Genomic DNA, 21,259 nt, shown 5'->3' on the forward strand with positions numbered 1-21,259 from the left:
TATTTCTGTGATGAATAATAATAATAATACTGCATGTTGACCTCGGGAGATACAAAAATAAAGTGACCCATCTGCTTTTCTTCTTCACACACGAATAGATTTCAGGAGGATTTTTCTCTTCTGTTTTTTTTTTTCCAGAGTAATCTTTCATAGAAGATACAAACAAAATTGAAACGGTACAAACAGTACACAGGCTGATGATGTTTCTCTATGCAAAACAAAGGGTGTGTTACTTACAACTATATTTGGGGGTTTTTTTCTTCTTTTTTTTCCTTTTTTTTTACGTGACAACAGATTACAGCACGCTCATTCAAAAAACACACTGACATGCAACGATGCTCACAAAACTAGGTCACTCCACTGACAGAAAAACTTGGCGCAATGAGATCACTGAATGAAAGAAACCTGAAGCTGTGTGAGACTGAACGACACTGCCGCAGCAGCAGCATTAGTGCTGATAATTATCACCATTTGAAACAACGGCCTGTCGATTTCACAGAGTACTTGCTGGCATAGACACGACGTAATTACATCAACACAGAAAAACTGCCAACATTGTAAGTTTTCATTTTCAGTTTAAATTAAGAAAACAGATTTCAAAACGTTGCAGTGGTTAAAAGTGAGTAAAATACCAACTCGGCAGTGTCGGATGTTGAAATGTGTGGTTACTCTGAAGCAAATAAATTATTACCTAAAAGTAAAAATGTAATTTAAATCTTTGACTTATCCAGAAGGTGACTGAATTAAGACATTTCCTTTCCTATTTCTCCATATTAATTGGCTCTAGCAGGACATCTTATCTCATCTAGTACCTTTCATAGACCAAAGAATATCTATTTATAGCAGCAACTACAATGGCCAATGTCAATATCTGATCTGAAAGAACCCAGATGGAATTGCTTGACTAGCAATTATTTAATCAAAGTAATAGGAAATAGGAATAGTTTTTCATTAAAGCTGTGGCCTCTGTAACTCTGTAGCTTGCATTAGTATAATAACCATCAATTTAATGTTCACTGTAATTACCATTCTGATGTTAATGTTATTGTCCCATCTCTCTGAAGTGCATCCACATAAAAAGCAGTGATGACATGATTTTCTACTGATATTGGATATTAAAATAAATCTGATAAATTAACTTTGCTGTAAAAGTACAATTTTTAGGGTATAAGTCTGAGTTTATGGTGAATTATGCAGTGTTTGGCTTTGTGTTTTGTTTTTTGGGTGGATGAATGTCATTTTCACATTCTTACGACTGAGTAATCAGTCCACCCAAGCAAACAAGTATGCATAGTTTTGTTTTTGTTTTTATCAATCATTAATACCTGATTGAAATATAATTTGACATCCATAATGTACAGTAGTCCAGATGGCACTGCTTGACACGTGACACTTTCTCAAATTTTGAAAATATTATTTCCACAAAAGAACAAAATTAGACTGAATTTATTCTGCATGTGCTGGTTAAGATTAGTTTCATCTCATAGCTCCTGCGCTATGGTTGTGTTTGTGAACACTGCTTACTGTTTAAGAGACTGTCACCCAAGCCATGTGCCCAACATATTGTACTTACATGGCAAATGTGTTTAATTGTCACCCAAAAACATACAAAGACACAAAAAAACATTGTAACTCATAACAGGGGGTAGAAGCAGGAAGAAAAGGAACTTCATCTAATTGCTTAGATGCCCTTCCATCATTCGAAACTGTCTGTTCCTAGGTCATTTCTGGATCAACAAAGGACGAAATGAGTCCACAACATGTGCTTCAGTAAAAAGAAAGCTTTGCACGCAAAGTGTCCAAGTTGTCAAGTCTTTACCACAGGCATTTCAGCTGGGCAATATTGTGGTAGTCCAACCTGGAATGGCACAGTCCTGTGTTTTGTGTTCCATTATCTCAAGCACGAGTCCATCTGAATGGGCTTTCAGTTTTGCCAGTTGCACAGGGAGCTAGCTGAGCTGACCCTGTGCTCTGACCTCCCTGAGGATCGGGGGAAGTTAAAAAACAAAGTTCCCCTCCACTATCAACAGGGCACCGTCAAAAATGTTCACATTCTCCTTGATGATTGAAAGTGAAAACAAATGATGGCTAGATTTCGGTCACAAGTCAGGTGGAAATACAAGAGCCTCAGCGGCACATTCTGCATCGTCGTCCTCATCTTCCTCTGGAATATTCTCAGGCTCCCACGTAAAAACATCCGAGGTATTGTCTGTGAAGGAACCAGATCTGGTCCTGACCATCTCCCAGGGACACATGGCATCGCGCCGGCCTAGGGACGCCTTAGACTCATCCATGTCCTCGGCGCTGATGTCAGCTGGGAACTCTTCGGGACTTAGTTGGCCCTGGTCCTCTGTGATGACTTGTGACTCACTGTTGGGAATATCAACATTTGTGGATGTTTGTGGATCTGTCAGACAAACATCTGTTCCTGTCCTGTCTTCAACTCCAGGTTGGTCAGTCTCCCAAGGACAGACATTTGCCCGACCACTATCTTGCTTTTGGAGACCTTTTGGTTGTTCTGTGTCCCAAGGACAAACATCAACCCGACCACTATCCTGCTTTTGGAGACCTTTTGGTTGTTCTGTGTCCCAAGGACAAACATCAACCCGACCACTATCCTGCTTTTGGAGAACTTTTGGTTGTTCTGTGTCCCAAGGACAAACATCACCCCGACCACTATCCTGCTTTTGGAGAACTTTTGGTTGTTCTGTGTCCCAAGGACAAACATCTGCCCTGGCACTGTCTTGCTTTTTCAAAACTTTTGGAGCATCTGTTTCCCATGGACAAACAGTTTCCTGAGAATTTCCTTGCGTCTGTAATTTCTCTAGTTTTGAGATCTCTGATTTGACTACCCCTGTCCCCCCTGTTTCCCATGGACAAACATTTTCCCGAACCGTGTCTTGCCTTAAAATACTGTCTGATATTTTGGAGGTCTCTGGCTTTGTTGATTCTGGTTCCCCAGTTTCCCATGGACAAACATCTGCTGACACTGTCTCAGTTTCCCAGGGGCATACATTTACTTTTGTGTTGTCTCTTCCTTCAGAATGTACCAATGTAGCTTTGAAAGGTGAGATACCTCCTTGCATGCCTTCTGGCTTGTCTTGATTTCCACTTTCCCAAGGACAAACATCTACCTTGACGGTCAGTTGCGTAGTTGGGTCTTTATTGGTCGGCACTGTGCTTTCCCCTTCCCATGGACAAACATTTTCCATGACTTTAGGAGGTTCAGGGAATTCCCATGGGCAACTTTCTGCTGTCCTGTTCACTTGTTTTTGTTGCTCATTACTTGGCATGTCTTTTGGTGCACCATGATAGATGGCAGGTTTCATAACCTCTTGTCGAAGGGGCACCGACAGTGATCCCTTGGTCTCCAAAGGATTAAGATTTTCATATACAACTTCCGGCTTCTCCTGAATATCCCAAGGACATACATTAGCATATTCACTATCTTGTCTTTTTGGAGGTTGCGAAGTTTCTGCTGTCTCCCACGGACAAACGTCTGCCACAGGTTTCAAAGACTGGCGTCTCTGTGAATCTCTGGACAAAGTAGTACGAGAAATGACAGGAATATCTTGTGAGTCCCAAGGACACACATCACCACGACCACTTCCTTGTCTTTTAACATTCCCATGTTCTTGAGATTCCCATGGACATACATTGGATGCCGTTACCTGGGAGTCCCATGGGCAAACATCGGCTTTAATGCTCTGCTGTTTCTTTGGGCCCTCTCCTTGCTGCATAGTTCCAGCTCCTTCCCATGGACACACATCAGCATGGGAAATAGTACGGACTGGTGTAATTCGAATACTACTTCTCCTGTTAGTTGAGGGAGTTCTCGAGCTACTAGCAGTGTCCCATGAACATATACTGCTGCGTTTGCTGTTCTGCCTTGATAAAAACACATTTTCATAGGTGCCATCTTTTTGCATATCATCTGTATCCCAAGGATAGACGCCAGATTTTACAACCACAAGCCTTCTTGGGCTTCTTTCCGAAGAATCTGCAGAGGAAAGTCTGACTGCATTCTGCTTTACAAGGCATGGTTTTCCGTCTACTGTAGACATACTTCTTTTCTGCAGTGTCCTCTTTTCCATGCTTGGACGTCTACTAGATGATCCTAACCTTGGAGTTGTGGAAGCACTTTCCTGACTTTTTTGTGAAACTGAATCCTCTCTATTCAAATTCCCCTCTCTACTGGATCTGCTTCCTGCATCCATTGATCCCATAATTGATTTCACAGAGAGCCACTTGGTGGTAGTGCTGCGGAAGGAGAAGACACGCTGATCTTTTGAGATCATAGGTCTTGGGGAGCCTGGTGCACTTGCAGACACAGGAGCTTGTGGTTTGGGTGACTCAGTTTCAGCTTGTAGTCCTTTTTCCTCAGATGGAGGCTTCTCAGGTGGTAGATGGTCCCAGGGACAGATGAGGGTCTGTGGAGATGCTGGTCTTTTTATCTCACCATCCTGAGAGTTTGCGTAGGTGACATGCTTCTGGTTCTTGTCACCTGATGGTTCCTGCTCTACATCCCAAGGACAGACTTCAGACTTGTCAAATGATTCTGACTGGAGAGCACTCCTGGTCTGGTCACTAATGGAAATGCTCTGCCTGGACCTTGTTAGTATGGTGCTGGCTCTGTTAACCTTAGGTATATTTTCAACAGAATGGCCGGTGGTGGACGTTAGACTCCAGGACTTATGAAGCCTTGTGTGATCAGGATGCAGGAGATTAGTATCAATAGTCAGGTTCTGGGCACTGGCAGACTTACAGACCCCTGGCGGAATATCTAAGGAGTCTGTCTCAGACCGCTGGGAGCATCTCTTTGCCGAGTTGGCATTCAACCTGGAGTCACGAAACGAGGACTCTCTTTCCCTGACATAATGATGATCACTCTGGGACTTGCGTATGCTTGCGCGTGGAGATGGTGATCGTGATTTCATTGAACTTTTGTAACTGATACTGATGGTGTCTGGGGTCCGCCTGAAAGAATCCGACATATTCACACTGCGGAATGATCCATCTCTCTCTTCACGGCTGCACTGTCGGCTCATGGATTCTGGGAACTCTGCAATGCGTTTGATAATGGACCTCCCCAGTGTACAACGAGAACTCCGCTTCTTTGACAGATGAGGGTTGTTTGCAGTCATCTTCTTCGTCTTGTGGACTTCTAACTGGGCATATAACTTCTTCAGTTCATCCTGGTGCATGTGAAGAAGGGAGGAAATCGATGGAGGGATTCAGGAGATGGTTGAAATGATTGAGGAGAGGAAAAGACAAGGACGATAACGAGTCAGAGGAAAGGTAAAAGACAGTTGAGGATAAGAAAAGGGTAAAGGTTGGAGAGAGGTCATACAACATCCATATATCTTTTCTACTGTATTTCCTGTTAATTTATGATTTAATTATAATACATTTAAGATCTGTTTAAGTGAGTCTGCATGTGGTCATAACTAAAAATTAAGGGACATTTATTTCTCTTATTTAAATGTGACCTTGGTAATTTCTTCCACCTTTTGTAAATTATGTCCCAATGCAAAGTGATAACATCGGTCTGAGGGGACAAGAGAGTTTACCCGAAAGTCATCTGGGTCCACACTGTGCTCGCTCCAAGCAGAGTGAAAACTGCTGTTGAGGTACGAGCCGGAGCGCCGCAGATCCACTTCGTCTTCGTACACCTCTGCCGCGATCTCCTCTCTCCCGGGCTTGGACACGTGGAGAAACTGTGGGACACAAGCGCAAGTATAAAATGTGTACACTTCACACTGGAAAACAACATTGATGGTACTTATATGGTTTTGTTTAAGTTTGTAAAGCATCACTTTTTTGAGTCTGATTACACAAACTTTGTTTTTTACGTTCTTATCCTGGTTTTGAGAAGCCTGTGTTTGCTGCTGGAGGACTAGTTTCTCTGAATGCTGTCGACATCTCACTTGTGGATCAATTAAGAGAATTATTTATCTGTTATCTGCTATTTATATCGATTTCGCCTGCCAAAGTTAAACTGGTAACAACATGTTATCCAATGGTTTCAATCAGTAGCCAGAGATGAATCAGCTGCAGTCTCAAGTTAAACCATCTCTGCTGACAGTTCCCTCTCAGATGAAGGATGTCATATTATTTTTTCAGCATATATTCTTATGCCAAATAATGATTGGATTCATACGCAGCCAAAATGATAAACATTAATTAACATGCTAACTAACTAAGGCTAAACCTTATGATGCCAAAAGTTAATCATTCACTTGCACATCCTGGTCTATGTACATCTTTAACATCAGAGTTTACAAGGCACAAATATGTGAGTTTTCTTGAACTTGAATGTCATTTAATTAAACTAATATTATACTTTTTATTGTCAATAGTAAGACTTTGATTGCTCGTCAATACATGGTTGATGACCTTTTTTCTACTTTGGCCTCTGATTTTACCTCACAGTTAATTAACTATGGCACGTTAAAGCATGTTGAGCACCTTGGGAATGAAGAGCAGGGCAAGTGTCACGGTGATGGTGACGTGGGTGTGCGTGAAGGACAGCAGCAACATCCAATCAGGATGCAGAGAGGGAAAGGTGAACCTGACAGGGGACAGGAAATGCAAAGGAGCACGACGTTAGTTTGTACTGCATTGTTTTTTTTGTTTTTTTCCTTTAACCATGTTTATAATGTAGCATATCAAACAAATATGCTAATATTGGGGGGGGGTTTATTCTCTTTTTTAATGGGAACAGGCATATAGAATATATAAACCGACAATACACTGATCAAAAAACAGACAGAAGACAAACAACAGAGCAAAAACCAACACAACAAACATGACCAAAACAGGGCAGAAAAAGTACAACAACAAAAAAACACGCACAAGAAAAATAAAATAAAACAAAAGAACAAACAACTACAACAAAAAAGGATGTAAAACTACTAAAATTAATTTAACAGTAACTACTTAGTATACATTCACTCAAAAGTACGTTTTTCCCATTTTTTGTTATGCATTTCTACCTTGTCTTGATTGATGGAATAATTTTTTCCAAAAGAAATTGGCATCGCACTTTATTTCTAAAAAAATCCAGGTTCAAAAGTGTTTTTGTTTGGGTCTGAAATATAAATATTTTCCCCAAAAGGATGATGGTGTTAACAATCTGTGGGCATCATGTACTGCATTGTTATACATCTTCAGAGACAGAGAGGCTGTGCTCGTCACTTACCTGAACAGGTGGAACATGGAAGAGATGAGCAGCTCGTTGTGGATGGCGATGCCCATGTAGCGAGGTTCGTGAAAGGCCGAGGGGACGGGCCTGACGGCGTTCCACAGGGAGCTCCCCCAGCACAGGAACAGAAGCTCCGCTGTGGCACGGGAAAGTAACCACAGGTGACGTTTACTGATTTTTATCAACTTGAGAATGTTTAAAGGGATAGTTCACCCAAAATTGAAATTTCACTCATTATCTCCTACTCCCCCTCATGTGGACTAAGGGCTGGGAGAAGTTTCAGAGTCCTCCGTGGCTTCTCTGAATTACAGGGGGTCTCGGCGTAGCAGTGCATGTCCATATGATGGTTGCAAATGGATACCAACTGTCTTCGTAACAAAAAGACACACCAAAAAACATCCAAATACCTCCATGCTGCTCGTATGTAATGTCCGTCTTGTATTGAAGCCCCGACATGAGAAATTGTTCCGAAAAAAATTAAATAAGTCTATATTTCAAGCGTGTTTTGTAGCGGAAGCTCCTCTTCCCGGTTCGTCAAATTTGGACAAACCGGGAAGAGGACGGACCCTGGTTTTCGCATTTCAGGGCTTCAATACAAGACGGACATTACATACGAGCAGCATGGAGGTATTTGGATGTTTTTTGGTGTGTCTTTTTGTTACGAAGACAGTTGGTATCCATTTGCAACCGTTATATGGACATGCACTGCTACGCCGAGACCCCCTGTAACTCAGAGAAGCCACGGAGGACTCTGAAACTTCTCCCAGCCCTTAGTCCACATGAGGGGGAGGAGAGAATGAGAGAAATTTCAATTTTGGGTGAACGATCCCTTTAATGCTAAATAATGTATCAACTGCCTTCCAGGATAGTCTGCATTTAACCTGACATTGGTAAACAATTTACTTTTTAAGCCAAATTTATCTTGTTTTTTTATTTAATAGGTTTATGGTTCACCTTTTATAGGCCATACTTTCTGTGGTTCGGTGCACTGAGGTATTTTTGTTTTTATTGCCAAATAAACTACAGTAGTTTTAGATAATTACAGTCGACTTGTTTACAACTTTGCTTTCCAGTTGTCCGTCCCATTCTCCTGGACACAGTATCTCGGTATTGATGGAAGTTCTTTCAAATTTGGTAAAAACATTCACTTGACTCAAAGATTTTGGTGGTCAAAGGTTAAAGATTTGGGGCGGCAGTGGCTCAGGCAGTAGAGCGGGTCGTCCAATGATCAGAGGGTCGGCGGTTCGAATCCCGCTCTCTCCCAGTCTCTGTCGTAGTGTCCTTGGGCAAGACACCTCACCCACCTTGCCTCGTGTGAATGCGTATGAATCATGGTGGTGGTCGGAGGGGCCGTTTGGCACATTGGCAGCCACGCTTCCGTCAGTCTGCCCCAGGGCAGCTGTGGCTACACACGTAGTTTACCACCACCGGTGTGAATGTGGTATGAATGAATAATGGTTACTGTACGCGCTTTGGGTATTGGGTAACAATAGAAAAAGCGCTATATAAATGTAATCCATTATTATTATTATTATTATTAAAGATCAAGGTCAATGTGACTTCACAAAACACAGTTTTAAGCTTGTAAATTCAATATCTCCATGACACCTTCAGGGGATTTCTTGAAATGTATTCAAACTGATACGATTTTGGTGGTCAAAGGTCAAAAATCTAGGTCAGTGCAGCACACATGGTTCATATATTTATTACAACCAATGGAACCAATCCTAATGTTCCATGAATCATAAATAAAACTTTTAAAGGGACAACGAGGAGTTTCTCCAGCGGCAGAACGAAAAATTCCGCAACAATAAAAAAGTATCATATTAATGTGGATGAATCTACCCACACTTGTTAATGGTCCATTTTCTATAAATCTATGGTTCTGTCTCTATCGTTATTTTGTTATTATTAGTGGTGGTGGAAATGCTGGGCGAGCCGACCAGCGTTTCTTTACTTTCGGTTTCGTGGCGAGTCATGAGAATAACGCCGCCGAATCGCTGTCTATGGTCCTGACTCAGGGCCGTTGTATAGTGGAGAAAGGTGATGATAATTCTAGGGGCCCAGCGCCCAGTGGGGCCCACAAAAAACCCCAGTAGTCTAATCTTTGTATGACTTAAAGCAGATATCAGTGGAATGTTTTTGTTAATATAAGTCCTAAATAGTCCTATTTTCCGTCAGCAATCACTTACATGAAGTATTTCAGCCTAAACACGAGTCTCTCCGTCACTCTGCTCTGCTGTAACCCGAGGAGAAAATTTTCCTTGTGGGATACAAGTGTTATCCAATGAGGGGAGAGAACGGCATGAAGGGCTGTGTGTGCAGCCAAGGGATGCGCGTGAATGTGGTGACGTAGCACGAGGACCAATTGATGCCTGACAAGGGCGGGGGCTGCTAACTCATGGTGCGTTCAAGGAAACTCGTACTTTGTGTTTTTCCTTCCTGTGAAGTCATACCAGTTCGATCTGGTACGAGTTCACGGGTCGGAAGTTACGAGTGGCCGTTATAGGGAACTTTCACAGACAACAGGACGGTAAAAACACGAGCTACGGGTTACCTGGAACGCTACCAAGTCGTAGTTGTGACTTGAAGCTGTAACTTACGGTTTCAAAAGCCTGCCTTGAACACAGCATTAGCCGAAACGGCCGTGCCACTGATATCTGCTTTAATTATTCTGCATAAGACCCTGACTAATACTCATAGTAATGCTGCATTAGCATCAAAACAAAGAAGGCTAAATAAAAAAAGATAAGACATACATAGTCTAAGAAAAAAAACTGGAAAAGTTAGGGGGTAGGGGCCCACTTTAGTATTCTTTAAGGGGGCCCAGAATTTCTAGCAACGGCCCTGTCGGGACTACGACGGTAGCTGAACCTCTTTGAACCTCTGACTTTAATTCTTGATGAATGAAAACATTCTTGCGCCGGTCCAAGAATTTCACCATGCACGCGGAGGCTCATGGTAAATGTAGTATGAAAACACTTTGCTTTCCAAAACTCCTCGTTGTCCCTTTAATCATTTATTTATTTATTTTAATGTTTATTTTGCAGGGACGATACATACAACATTGCCACAAAGAATGAAAAATGCAATGCATACAAGACGTCTAGCTTCAGCTAATTTGCAGTCTTTGTCCCTGGTCAGGCTAAAGAAGGATAAAAGATACTGAATACCATTACAATAAGGCCAATAATACAAATACAGTGAATCATGAATAAATAAACACAGCTACAAAATTTAGAGTAAGAAATTGCACAAATTAATTACATTAAACATTAGTAAAATGCTGTATTGACAGTGACTTGAGAGAAGTTAATGTTCACATTTCTGCTGCTGCTTATGCCAATGTTTAGCTTTAGCACTAAACATCTTTAATTCTAACACTGAGCGAAGGGCTCCATCAGCTGTTCCTGAGCCTACACTCACCCACGGCCATCATGTAGTCCCAGCGGTCCAGGTAGCAGAGGTTGAAGCCCTGTCCGTCCGACGTGGCGGTGGTGAGGAACACCGGGATGTTCCGGTCCCGGTTCTGGAGGACGCCCACGGTCCAGGCGCACAGGAACCAGCTGACCGTCATCAGCATCACGCACAGAATCCTCAGCAGGTGGAAGCTGGACATGTAGGGAACTCTCTGGGCCGTTCGGGACAGGAACACCTTCAGCACCCTGCTCCGAGGACAGAGTAGACACCACCACGCTTTTAAAATTAAGACATTTAAATATACACTCAGTTTATTATTCGCCATTTTAACAGAGTTGCAAGAACATCATTTTTTCACCTAAGAAACATTGCTAAAATTAGACCTTTTTTAACTCAGAATGATGCTGAAACACAGGTACATGCTTTTATCACTAGCCGCTTAGACTATTGTAATTCCCTTTTTTACTGGTCTGCCTAAAAAGTCACTGGGGAAACTACAAGTGATTCAGAACGCTGCAGCCAGGATTTTAACTATAATACAAGAAAAAGAGACCACATTAGTCCTCAGCTTGCATCATTGCATTGGTTGCCTGTTTCTTTTAGGATTGATTTTAAAGTTCTGCTACTCATTTACAAAGCTTTAAAGCAGAAGTAAGCGATATATTTGTGTTAATATAAGTCTTAAATAGTTGTATCTTCCGACAGCAATCACTTCTATAGAGTGTTTGGTCTGAAACACGGGTCTGTCAGTCACTCTGCTCTGCTCTGAGCCCAGGAGAAAACTTTCCTTGTATCCTACAACCTTTATCCAATGAGGAGAGAGAACGGCATAAAGGGGCAGTCCTCTCTGTGTGTGCAGCCAAGGGATGCGCCTGAATGTGGTGACGTAGGGACGAGGACCAATAGATCCATGACGAGGGCGGGGGCTGCTAACTCCGTCGGCTGACAAGACGTTATGGTGCCTTCAAGGCAACTCATAACTCGTGTTTTTCCGACCTGTGAAGTGGTACCAGTTCGATCTGGTACGAGTTCACGGGTCAGAAGTTACGAGTGGCCGTTATAGTGACTTTCACAGGTAAAACAGGTCGGAGAAACACGAGTGGGTTGCCTGGAACGCTACAAAGTCGTAAGTCCTGACTTGAAGCTGTAATTTACGGTTTCAAAAGCCTGCCTGGAACGCAGCATTAGCCAAAACGACCAGATCGCTTACTTCTGCTTCAAATAACCTAGCACCATTTTATATTAACGACTGCCTTTCTTCTTATGCCCCGTCAAGAAATCTCAGATCTTCCACTGCCTGTCTTTTAGTTGTGCCCAAAGTGTCCCACAGGAGAACTGGTGAAGCTGCTTTTGGTTTTTATGGCCCTAAACTTTGGAACACTCTCCCTTTAGATCTAAGAATGGCAGGCTCCTTAGCCATTTTTCAAAAGAAATTGAAAACCCATCTTTTTTGGTGGTGAGGTGTGAACCCAACCCACCTGTACATCTTCAGAGTGACGGTGCCGTAGACGATGGAGAAGCCGAGCATGCGGACCCAGCGCAGCAGGATACACCTGAAGGTACTCGGCTTGAAGTACATGATGAAGACCTGCAGGAGAGAGAGAGTATGTAGGAAGTACTGCATGAGTAAAAATGACCTGTAGTTCTTTCACTGCTGTGAAACTATCACTACTACAGTAACTAATCATTACTGTTACTGAAGCTTTATTAGCTCTCACAACTGTGACAGTGTTTGTTTTTTTAAATATATATATATTAGGGTTAGAGTTGGGAAACACATGAACAAATATATTGAACATTTTAACCTTAAAGGGATAGTAGCATTTTTTTTTAAAGTGGGGTTGTATGATCTACAAATAGTCCCTAAGTACTTTAATTGCAGTAGAAGACTCTCTGCACTCCTCCCGTTAGCAACGCCAGCCCATAATAGCCCTGCCCAGAGATTTACAACATACAGTGTTGTGAACAGACCCAAAGAAACGGCCTATTTTCACGGCCTAAAAGAGGTTTTACCTGAAAAAAAATACACAGTTCCATTGTTCGCTATAATATAATTTTTTCCAGCCCTTCAAAGTACAGGAAAAACACAGTTTTTATTTGGACCTAACCAACTCACGTATCCCTCCGCCCAGGGTTAGCGCCCGCCGATCAGCAGTTGGTTAGGTCCAAATAAAAACTGTGTTTTTCCTGGAAAAAATTATATTATAGTGAACAATGGAACTGTGTATTTTCTTTCAGGTAAAACCTCTTTTAGGCCGTGAAAATAGAAAATAGGCCGTTTCTTTGGGTCCATTCACAACACTGTATGTTGTAAATCTCTGGGCAGGGCTATTATGGGCTGGCGTTGCTAACGGGAGGAGTGCAGAGAGTCTGCTACTGCAATTAAAGTACTTAGGGACTATTTGGAGATCATACAACCCCACTTTAAAAAAAAATGATACTATCCCTTTAAATGGGTTTTAAAATATATATATTTGATGACATTTTTATAGCAAACAAATCAAATCAGACAACTCCTATTGCAAGTTAATCAATACTGAAAACAGTCATTACTTCCATTGCTAATTAATACTATTGCTACTGTTATTAGTACTGGAACTACTGCTGCAACTAGTAATACTAGAGTTGTAGCTTCTGCTGATAATAGTAGGCTACTTTTTTTTACTGCCACTAGTAGTAATGCCAGTGCTGCTGTTATCACTAATTTTACCACCATAATACTTAGTCTTGCTCCATATGAAAACATCTGCTGACATAATGGACGTTAATGAGGTTTATAATGCGCAAAGAAACCTTGTTGAAATTTATAGAATCAATAAAATAATAAAAAAACATATTACAAAGACGTTTCCCAAAACAACTAAGTGAAGCTGGATGTTGGTGACTCATGTAGTATATTTCTATTTGATGGTCGAACCATTAAAAACACATTTTAGATGGGACCAGATGGAGAAAGTACTCAACAATATACATGGAAACAGACAGTATATTGACTGTAACTGCTGTTTAAAAGCAGGCAGGACACTGTGAATCCGTCAGAGAGTCAACAACAGGTTGAAGCTCGGTCTCTGCTCAGTGGACGGCTGTAATCCAGGAATTAAAGCTCATTCTGCTGTGACAGTCGGTCAGTGTCAGTCACTCTGGATAAGAGCATCAGCTAAAGCCTAAAATGTGAACGCAAATTTACATCATTGTGTTCAAACCACTCATCATGAGGGACAAAAACCGCCGAGAGCAAAACTCATATAGAATCACAGACAATGTGCAGCAAACATCCAGAGGGAGGACGCAGATGGAGACGAAGGAGTGATCCCACTGGTTCAAACTACAGCTACGGAGAGAGAGGAGGGTCATAAATCATCAGTAGCCTATGGCCTCTCACTTCTAATAATAATAATACACATGTAGCCTACTACACAGGTACATGTGCAGTAGAAGTGTAGGCTACTGTAACAGTTTGTTTATGGTATTAAAACATTAAAGGGCGATTCCACCAAAAGAGTGCCATTTCTGCCCCCAGCATATTAAATGTATAAAAACATGTAATAATATAATATAAATTGCATTTAATTAATAAACAAAGCACCATACACATGAATCACTGTAGAAATTAAAGATATATAATTTTTAATTACTATAAAAAGGCTTTCAAAACACTGAAACAGCCTTTGTTGCATGTCCCCAGAGCCAAACGCTATAGTTTACCACAATGCATAATGAATAAAATCCTTCTAAAATCTCTTTTTTTTTTGCATATTAGTGTGACTTTATATTATATCTACACTTATATAACATTTTTTAAAATTAAAACTTAATTATATTTTGGTTAAAATTCACATTTTAGTCCCGTCCCCAGGTTTTCACTCAGTGCTGTTTTACACATTCTACACATCCCACCAGTGACATGTTCTGCTGGAAGCGACATCATTTAGGTCTTTTCAAAGTCATGGGAAGACCAAAATTAAATTCTGTAATTTATTTTTCCTGAAATTGAATGATATTGTCAGGGTTGGTCACTCTTAAAACTAATTCCTGTTACCTAAATTATCTCTAGACAGTGTTTGTTGATATCAAAAGTAAAATATTCAGTTAAATCCTAAGAATGTGCTCTGTGTGCTCAAGCTATTAGTATAGATGCTATTTGGCTAGATTTCACACAATTGCTGATTTTATGCTAAAAACTCATTGCTGTTACCCTCATTGCTGTTACTTTTTCTTCAAAAATGCAATGTTAAAAGCAGCAATAAATTAAATAAAGTAGCCTGAGATTGACCAGTACTCATTTTGAATGAGTAAATGTGTATATTAAAAAATTCTATAGGTTGAAATGGAATGAAAAATGAAGTTTAATTTTTAAGAGTTACAATGAGCAAATGGCACTCTTTTGGCGGAATGACCCAAAAATGAACGGGAAAAAAATCCCAAACTGGATATGAAGTATGAAGTCCATCTCACTACTTCCTGTTTGTGAAATCTGGATCAGGCCTTTAGCCCCGCCCACCACGTGGACAGGTGAAAAAACGAAGAGCATCAAGATGGCTGGAAACGTCAGAGACTCATCATAATGGTTAGCGTAGTTAGCATTTGTTCAGAACAATAAATGTAGCCTAGTGATCATTTCGTCAAGCGTCTTTTCAAAACAGTAGGTTATTAGCATCTTTTAGAACAGTTAGTTTCGTAAGCATTGGTTTTTGTAGCTAGCTTTTTAAAACGGTGAGTATTAGCCTATTAGCATCTTTTACAACAATTAATATGTTTAGTTTTTTCAGAACAGTCAGCATATTTTCAAAAATGGTTATTGTAGCTAGGTTTATTTTTTAAAACGGTTAATATATTTACCATCTTTTTGAAATGCTAAGTACTATTGTTAGCATCCAGTGGGCTTAGCATTTTTTCAGAATCATTAGGATAGCATTAGCATTTTTTTTTTTTAAACGCTTAGTTTAGTGCCGAAACATTTTTTCAGAATATTTATTTAGCAACTATTAGAACAGATAGTGAGGTAGGCATTGTTTTAGGACAGTTAGCATAGTTAGCTTTGTCTTTTTGAGCAGTTGTCGTGAGCATCTTTTAGAATAGCATAAAGCATCGTTAGTTTATTGTTAACATTTTCAGCATTTAAAGCAGACACAATGTTAGCAGTTGTGCTAATGCTAGCTCTCTTTCAGGTTTATTTAGCCCTGTCGTATGGACGTTGTGAATGTTAAACTCCTGATTTTCATCAGAGGGATTTAAATATATAGGCTATATTATTAAGAAGATTCAGTTTCGTCTTTTTCTTATATTTATCAACTCTGCAGGAAAACAACAGCATGATGGGAAATCAGGGCACGGCAGAAGAGGAGTGGTTTAAACTGGCTTAAACTCACTTTGTGCCAAAATAATAGATTTTTAGAATCTGTTTCTCAGTTCGATATCTGTTAATCCGCCCTGTTGAACTGCCAGTATTTTACATATTAGAGGGGGAAAAAAACCTCCACAGGGAGAGATGGTTTATTATTCCTCTCCTCTCATTTTTTAATCTCATCTGAGTAAAAATGTTGATGATTTTAAAACCTTTGGGTCACTTTGGTTCAGTGTGTTTTACCTGCAAATGTTTAGACCTTTACACAAATCTACTACAACTTAAATGTTAGTGAGTGATCTGGTAATTTACCTCAGACTCATGGGAAAATGGGCTTTTTCTTTTCTCAAATTCTTCTTTCTTTCCAATTACTTTTATTGATGAAATCACTGTGTAACTTAAGTGTATTGATAAGAGACAATCCACTGATCAGGCTTTTTAACACCGTGACCTTCCTTCATGTGGACACCAAACAGGCCGTCCTGCAGCAGGCGACTGTTTGTAGATCAAACGGAGGAGAACCAAACCAACCACAACCCGGCCCTCACTGAGATGAGAGAGTGACCTTTGACCTTTCATCTGGGACTTTGGCCTTTGGATCTACAGTCGTGTATGTGGGCTACAGTTCACCTTTGGATTGAAACCAAGCAAAGCCCTCAAAATAAACTGAGGTCTGTACTGTTTGACACGATTATTTAAATATCATTGAGCTATACTCTAGTACATTGTCCCTTATTCCCAGTCCCATTTTCATTATCATTACTGCACTCAAGCATGTAAAGATGTTATTGTGTAGTTTGCCTACAATGAGACCAGCTGCAAAGTTGAGTGGCTTTGACCAAGGAGATGAGACGTAACAAAACAGACGTATCTCAAAAAAATAAAGATTCATTGAAAACAACACTATGCAAAGAATAATTAACAAGCCAGTCCGCTCATTTTTTTTCAAAATGGTCTTTATCTGCTTTTGCAAATGAACTCTTCATATATTTTACATCTAATTAAATAACTTTGAATGTCTGATAAATTCTTATTTTTCAAATGAGCCTGCAATGACCATTTAAAAAAAAAAAATCTAAATAATATCTTTAGACCATTTTGCAGCAGTGGAAACAAGATGTGAACGTCACCTTCTCAGTTCATAATGGAAAAGCATGGTGCAGTCACAGAGCTGCTGGATCTAAGGTGTCTTTTAGCTCCATGTTTGGTCTCCACCTGCTCTTTTGCAGCTTTTGCAACAATCAAAACACCAAAAAAACCAAACAATCTAATCTGAACCAGATAAAACTAGTCATAAAAACAAGAGAAACTCATTATAAGGCTCTGTGACCTGAATAAGACCAATATGATGCATCAGAGCTCATGATGATGTTGTTTTCATGGCATTTATGTTTTTTTTTTTTTAATATTGATCGATCCTGTCTGGTATTGAACTGATTAACTCCGTATCTGGACCGATAACCACAGATTAGATCGGCACATCCCCACTTTGCTTGAGTGACAGGTGTCTCAGCTGATCACAATCATCCACCTCAGATGAACCCGGGCTTCTTCATAATCATAATCCCCCAACCCCCCCAAAATAAAATCCTAATTCAGGCGAATAAATGTGGATTGCCTCGTGCACCTGCCAAGATGGCAGCAAGAGGGAAAATCAAATCCAGACATCCAACGTTATAAATGTACACAGAAAAACACACACTGTAAGTATTTATTTAGTTTATCCTGAAAAATAAAATGTATGCAGGAAGTTAATATGAAAGATTTAGGCTAATGAATGGCTGTGCATATTAATAAATTAATTATGAATGACTAGTACTCGCACTAAACTTCTGTTATTTTCTACATTTGATAACTTTAATTATTTCCAGTTTGATTCATTATTTATTGATTATAAAGTATCTATTATAATGTATTATCATAAAATAAAACTATCCTTGGTTGGACAATTCAAGCTACTCAAGCTTGATTAGAATTCAACCTCTATTTAGCAGCTGCAACACTAAAATTATATCTTTAATATATTATGTATGTATTATTCTGATTGTTCATAATCAAATTTACTTTTGGTAAAGTTTAATTTTTATTTATTTTTAAATATTTTTTTCTTGAGTAAAACCAATGTGCAGTTAAGAGGAGCAGAGCAGCCCATTAACATGTCCACACATCACATTAAACTCAACCATTGATTAATAATGTGCAGTACAGTGTGTATGAGCTCTGCACGCACACACACACACACACACACACACACACACACACACACACTCAGACTCCCTGAATCACCGGGTGTCAGCAGGAACGAGCTCCATCGACTGACGCTTTCACACTGATGGATATAAAGTCACGGCTGACTTCCGTTAATGGCTCTTTAATTGGTAAATGAATCTAAAGATTGATTGATAATCTATCACCGGAGCACAGAGACGTTATGAAAACTGTCCACCGCCCGCACACGCCCAACCCATTTCCACTTACACACACACACACACACACACACACTCATACACGCCCTCACCCCGTTCACCCTCCCACAAATCGTCCATTATGTTATAATCCGTGGCTCTGTGCTGCGCAGTGATCTGTAAAGAGCTCTAATCTGACGCCAAACCCTCACTCACCGGGAAGTAGAGGAGCAGAGAGCCGAACAGGATCGTCTCCAGCAGCAGCAGGCCGGACGCCCGGATCCTCTGAGGAAGAAGAGGAGCAGACAAGTTCAAGTTCAAGTTTATTTGTCCTGCAGGGCCGGCCCTAGCATGTTGGTGGCCCCCTAAACAAGGTTTTTGTTTGTGGCCCTGCACTCTAAGCACAAACACCAAATCACTGGTTAAAACTGAATACAGACGTGTTTATGCCCTCTGAGGTTTGAGGACATTTTCTCCACTTTTACATATTTTCTTAACCCTAGAACACTAACGTCGGGTGATTTTCACCCATGAAATTATTGTTTCATAATTTTCATTATGTTGCTGTTGTCTGAGTTTCATGGGTCCCTGTAGCTTCATACTGCTCACTGACGTCATTGAAGGTCGGCATGTTTCCCTGCTCCCACGTTAGTGTTTATGTATCTAAATCTGGCGACCGTTTCTGGTGATGCTGAAAATGTTTCTTTTTTCTTTTAACTCCACCAAATAAGGCTCAGATGTCCCACAGATGGGTCTGAAGGACAAAGTCCCAGCTCCATTAGTTTTTTTTTAAGGAAGTTTTTGTTAAAAAAACAAAAAAAATCACAAATTTTGGACATTTTTTTATAGGGTCACCATGATACCTTTTTTTCATTTTGTGAAACATTGTATAGTGGAAAATTAAGGAAGTGTACTTCAATTTGCCATGTATTGTTGTATTTTAATATACTTTGGTGAGAAATATTTTTTTATGGGCATATTATATCGGGTAAAAAATACCCGGCGTTAGTGATGATGTTTTGTGACTTTTTGTAACGTTAGTGTTCTAGGGTTAAATTTATCTTTTTAAGATACTTGCAGATGTAACAATACTCAAGTGTTTTATGTCTAAATATTAGAACCTCCGCTGTAAGCACACTGAGGCCAGTTTGTCCTAGAACACTGTAGAAAGAAATAATTTAGGACAAATGCTGGAAATTTGAGGTCTGCTTTTTGAAACATTTCAAATCCCTCGTGAAAACACTCCTTCAGTCATGAGAATGAACTGTTTTGGTGCTTGAAATAGGATATGAATACAGTAATAGATAAGTGTAGAAAATAAGTCTAAAATGACATTTTGTAAGATTGCTTTTTGAGCACAAATGTTGTCATTCTGCCGTTCTATTTTCACCAAATGTCTCAAATGTGAGATAAAAGAAGCTGAATATTGACTTCACATTACATATAAAGCTCATAGCTGCACGTGCAGACCTCAGGATGTTTAAATGACTTGATGAACCCCGGTACCTTTCTGATCATGTGGCCCCCCACCTAACGGCTGTGGCCCTAAACAACCGCATAGAGTGTTTATCCCAGGGGCCGGCCCTGTTTGTCATATACATTAAAAAGTACAGTGTACAGTCAATGCATTGAAATGTGGTCTGCCCTGGCTCACTCTCAACCCTTAAAAAGTAAACAATAAGGAGAATAAAAACTAATAATGGCAGTAGCATCATATAAACAATGACAGTAAAAAACAAAAACAAGCATGTACCATAAGAAGCATCAATAGTCAAACAATCAATGATCTGCAACCTACACGTTCATTCATTCATTTAAAGCAGACATTATACAATATCAAGCCCCAATAAATACATCAATCAATCAATCAATCATTCACACGGCCTTCACAGTCATTTAAAGCTACTGTTCAGTAGTCTGACCGCCTGGGGATAAAAGCTGTCTTTAGACACTTTAGACTGTAGATGTCTTGTAGCTGCGGTAGTTGAGATCCTATTATATCAAACAACAGCAATGAGTAGATGTTGCACCAGTTTAGAGGTTAAAGGTTAAATTAGGATATTTCAACATTTCGGGCAAATTCGCCTTTTAGTTTTAGGAGTAGGTTTAGTAGTACCTTTAATTGTCGGTGCAAGCTGTTTTGAGATCGGCGGAGCAGAGGCACGAGCTGCTCAGAGCTACGCTACGGAGGCTCATGGGATTTCTATGTTTCCCTCATCAAACTAAATAGGCCTACACAATCCAACAACTCCAAAACACTCTGGTGGACAAGTTGTGACCTGCACATTCACCACGCTATGAGATAATGTATAATTATGTAACACTCTGCTGAGCAGCCGTGTCAGGAATGTAGTTCCGGCTACGTATTTCCCTCTAAAACAACTCTGTGTGGTAACGTTGTGTTATTATCTCATAGCGTGGTGAATGTGCAGCTCACAACTTGTCCACCAGAGCGTTTTGGAGTTGTTGGATTGTGTATTTGATGAGTTTGATGAGGGAGAGCAGTGCAGAACTCAAGTCTGCCCAACCGATCTAAAAACAACATGCACCGACAATTGAAGGTAATGAACCTACTGCTAAGACTATAGGGGTTATGGCAATGGCCCAATTTGCCAAAATGTTGAAAAATCCCTTTAAATGACACTGTGGCCTCTGTTTCCAATTGAAGCTCCAAACTCAAACAGACGTCCACTTCTTCCATTAACTCTACTGTTCATCCTTTGGTCGTTTTCACACCGGACCACACAAAACTTTCTGAACAACGTCCTGCAGTTAAGATGGGTGCTCCTTGATTGGACAAAGTAGCAACCCCACGAAAAACAGACAGCAAACACCTTATAGAACCACAGTTACCTCTGTAACCATCCGTTTTGGGGGCTGTGTTTG

General features: G+C 40.3%; 1 protein-coding gene across 1 annotated transcript in view; it reads right to left on the minus strand.

The window, feature by feature from the left end:
• Positions 1 to 126: 126 nt before the first annotated feature.
• Positions 127 to 21,259, minus strand: part of gpr179 (G protein-coupled receptor 179) — a 37,749-nt gene continuing 16,616 nt past the window's right edge. The window contains exons 6-12 of the mRNA XM_085788104.1: positions 18,590 to 18,658; positions 12,103 to 12,212; positions 10,631 to 10,869; positions 7,202 to 7,340; positions 6,469 to 6,571; positions 5,571 to 5,717; positions 127 to 5,195 (exon numbers count right to left, since the gene is read on the minus strand). Of these exons, the coding sequence (XP_085644230.1) occupies positions 2,100 to 5,195; positions 5,571 to 5,717; positions 6,469 to 6,571; positions 7,202 to 7,340; positions 10,631 to 10,869; positions 12,103 to 12,212; positions 18,590 to 18,658 (3,903 nt within the window). The 3' untranslated portion in view covers positions 127 to 2,099. The remainder of the gene's footprint in view (positions 5,196 to 5,570; positions 5,718 to 6,468; positions 6,572 to 7,201; positions 7,341 to 10,630; positions 10,870 to 12,102; positions 12,213 to 18,589; positions 18,659 to 21,259) is intronic.

This window comes from Trachurus japonicus, chromosome 1, assembly GCF_045865225.1.
Source record: "Trachurus japonicus isolate A0001 chromosome 1, Traja_1.0".
NCBI lineage: Eukaryota > Metazoa > Chordata > Actinopteri > Carangiformes > Carangidae > Trachurus > Trachurus japonicus.